Source organism: Octodon degus, unplaced genomic scaffold (genome assembly GCF_000260255.1).
Source record: "Octodon degus isolate 3935 unplaced genomic scaffold, OctDeg1.0 scaffold00215, whole genome shotgun sequence".
In the NCBI taxonomy this organism is placed as follows: domain Eukaryota; kingdom Metazoa; phylum Chordata; class Mammalia; order Rodentia; family Octodontidae; genus Octodon; species Octodon degus.
Window position 1 is genome coordinate 163,549 of NW_004524791.1, and position 3,115 is coordinate 166,663.

Sequence of the window (3,115 nt, forward strand, 5' to 3'; positions counted from 1 at the left end):
GTTCAGTGGTACAGTGCAATCACAAGGTCCTGAGTTTGATTCCTGATGCAAAAAAAAAAAAAAAAAAAAAAAAATTTGCAAGCGCAGGGGGATGTGGTTCAGTGTGAAGGCCTAAGCTCCACCCCCAGTAGAGGGGCCCTAAAAGCGCTAGGGCCTCAGAGGAAAGGCTTGAGAGCTGGGGGTTTCTAGAGCCCAAGAACTCCCCCACCCAGTTTCCCAGGGGGAGGTCGGGGCAGTCCGGGCAGCTTGCGGTTGCACACTAGTGAGCTGTTCGGGTCCTGGTGTTGCCTCAGGGTCCTGCCTGCATCACCAGTGAGCAAGCATGTTACTCACAGTCGGCAGATAACCAACCCCACAGGCGGTGAGAGCCCTAACCACTTCCTGAAGGGTTGGCCTGAAACCACCTGCCTGAGTTCAAGTCCAGGCTCTGCCACTTCCCAGCTGTCTGACCACAGAGAAGCCACTCACCTCTCTGGGCCTCAGTTTCCACACCTGCAGAAGGGGAACAATTTCAGTCCTGCCCATAGAACTGACAGGGAAGGGGTGAGGGCAAGAAGAAGTTCCTAGCCACAATACCAAGCCTGTGGTCCCTGGGTTATGGAGACACAGCAGAGCAAGGAACAGGCTCTTCCGAGAGGAACAAAAGCAGACAGCAACCAGAACTCGCCTGCGCATTTCCCACCAGATGGCTGGGGAGAGGAATCAGACTTCAGCTGAAGCACAGAGCACTGGATGCCACGGCCCATTTCCCAGTCCCACAAGCAGCAGGAAAGCGTCTCTAGCTCCATCTGGCATCCCTAACCAGCATCCCCAGTCCCCTCGTCCTGTCCGGTCTCTGCAGAAGGTGTGGAGTCTGAGCTGAGCGCCACAGGGGCCCCAGGAAGGAAGTGCTCTCTGGCCAACGCAGAAGGCCAGGCGCATCTGCTGGACGCCCGCAGGCAGGATGCTCTTTCTTCCTCGGTCACCTTCTCCCACTGGGGGACAAACAATGGCCTCAGAGGCAGAGCACAGTGCCTGCTACCGGGGGAGGGGCGAAGGGCACGGCGGAGGAGGGCCGCAAAGCAGCTTCAGCCAGCAAAATACTGCTGAGTCTCTCGGCTGCAGAAGCCGAAACTCAGAGACCGCATCGTATGGGGCCGCTTGCAAAAGCATTTGCAGCAAAGGTGGAGGAGTTGAGTGCCGGACCTCCTGCTGCTGAGCCACAGGCCCACACACCAATCCCTACCTGACTCTCACACCGCCCCTCCAGCCTCTCCAAGGAGACACTGCCTATTGCTTTGCACTTCAATATTTTAAGCAAATTAATCACAAAGGTGATGAATGTCTAGAGACAACTTTCCAGGGAAAATTTTAGTTAGAACATTTACACACACAGACATACACAAAATACTACTTGTGCACAAATCTTAGTACAACACAGCATATAGGAGACCCTTAATACATACCTTTCGAAATGAACAAAATGCATTAGATAATTTGTCTAAGAAAGCGGCTAGAGAAGTCACCCTAGCAAAATTCTGGACATCACAAGCAATCCTGTTGCCAGCAGAGGCCTTAAGCACAGTGACTCAATCCCAGGACAGCACCATGAGGTTACAGGTGAGAAAACCCAGGTCCCTAGGGACTCAGTGACTTCTCCCTACCTACACAGGCAGGAAGAAGAGACTCCAGGACTCACACCCATACGATTTGGTGCACAGCCCACGCCCTAGCCTCCAGCCCAGGCTGCCTTTGTCTTCTACACAGGACCAGAGGGCAAGGAAGCCACATTCCCCAGCTCCCTCCGGTCCCCTGACCCACAGGTCAACCCCTTCCCCGAGTTGAGGGCTCCAAGCTCCTGGCTTCTGGCTTCCAACGGATACTATCTTCAGTACAGGGTTCAATGATTCCCCACTTAGGTACGCACCTGTGTGACCCTGGCCAGCTCAAACCTTGGGACACTCCCAACAGCCTTTTGCACCCCAACCCTGCCGGCGACTATCTCCCCAAAGGTGCAGCTCTTCTGACTTTTCTTACTACAGAGCCGCATTACCTTCTCTAGAATTTCAAAGAAATGAAATCCGATGGCATACCATCTTTTGTGTCTTGCTCTGTATTCTTCGAAGCACAAGTACATAATCAGAACCCGGAGGATTGTCAGAGAAAGGAGGGTGGGGCTGAGCGGTTCTTTCTCTGGCAAGCAGCCCCCCGGGGGGCTTTGATGTTAGCTCAGGAACCCATCCCAGGGGGCCGCGGGCACGGTCGGCACTGGACTGTAGAGCGGACCCTGGAAAATCAGTGACCGCAGGGAGGAAGGAGCTGGCTTGCCTGGAGCCCAGGGTCACTTCTGCGGGCCCGGCGCAGCGTCCTGAGCTCGGACGGGGTCCCTCGTGAGTCGCGCAGCTCCCTACCTGTGCATTGCTGGATGAAGTGCTGGTACTCCGAGCCCTGCTCGCCGGGGACGATGGTGGCGCCCTCGTATCTGAAAGTCACCCTTTGGGTTGAGAGAAGAAAAGACACACGTGAGCGCCGGGCGGCAGGGGCAGGCCCCGGAGAGGTGAGGGCGGCTGCGGCGGCGGCGGCGGGTCTGCTCACCAGATGACCGCCGAACCGTCGTCGCGCACCCGGTTGTACGCCTCGCGGCACGCCTCCTTATCAATCTTAGTGGCCATCGCCGGGGACTCTGCCCCGAGCGGCCGAGCGCGCCCCGGGCCGGCTGCAGGGACAGAGCGCGGCGGGGACGCGCGGAGGGCGGCGGCGACTGCGACGCGGGAACCGAGAGCTCGGAGCGCGGCCGCGGTTCTGACTGCCGGCGGGCGCGCGCCGGGACCCCAGGCTGCTGTCCACCCCGCCCCACTGCCCCCATTGGTCGTCCGCGCCGCGGTCCGCCCCGCCCCCCTTCGGCATTGGTCTGTACATCTCAGGGGCGTGGCGTAGTGACTCTCTAGTAGCCAATCCCTGCCACAGTGGGTTGCGCAAATCCTTAGAGGGAGCCGGAGTCCGGGTTTTCCCCGCCCTCCCTTCCCGCCCTCCTCACCCCTCCCCGCCTTGCACACCACACTCTTTGCTCTCCTTCCCTTCCTCTTCCTCCCCTCCCCCTCCTCTTCTCCCCCTTCCTTTTTCTCGCCCCCCCCAC

General features: G+C 58.4%; 1 protein-coding gene across 1 annotated transcript; it reads right to left on the reverse strand.

Moving 5' to 3' along the window:
• Window positions 1-2,200: 2,200 nt before the first annotated feature.
• On the reverse strand, window positions 2,201-2,769 carry LOC111813713 (coactosin-like protein). Its single transcript, XM_023705267.1, has 2 exons — window positions 2,575-2,769; window positions 2,201-2,473 (listed from the first exon to the last, which is right to left on the reverse strand). The coding sequence occupies exons 1-2, from the start codon at window positions 2,649-2,651 to the stop codon at window positions 2,275-2,277; spliced, it is 276 nt and encodes a 91-aa protein (XP_023561035.1). The 5' UTR covers window positions 2,652-2,769; the 3' UTR covers window positions 2,201-2,274.
• Between the last annotated feature and the right edge of the window lie 346 nt (window positions 2,770-3,115).

Bases quoted from the DNA above. Each gene is read 5' to 3' on its own strand.
- LOC111813713 (XM_023705267.1), bottom strand. From the start codon at position 2,651: ATGGCCACTAAGATTGATAAGGAGGCGTGCCGCGAGGCGTACAACCGG. The intron at 2,474-2,574 runs GTGAGCAGACCC...CTCAACCCAAAG, and splicing joins GACGGTTCGGCGGTCATCTG to GGTGACTTTCAGATACGAGG.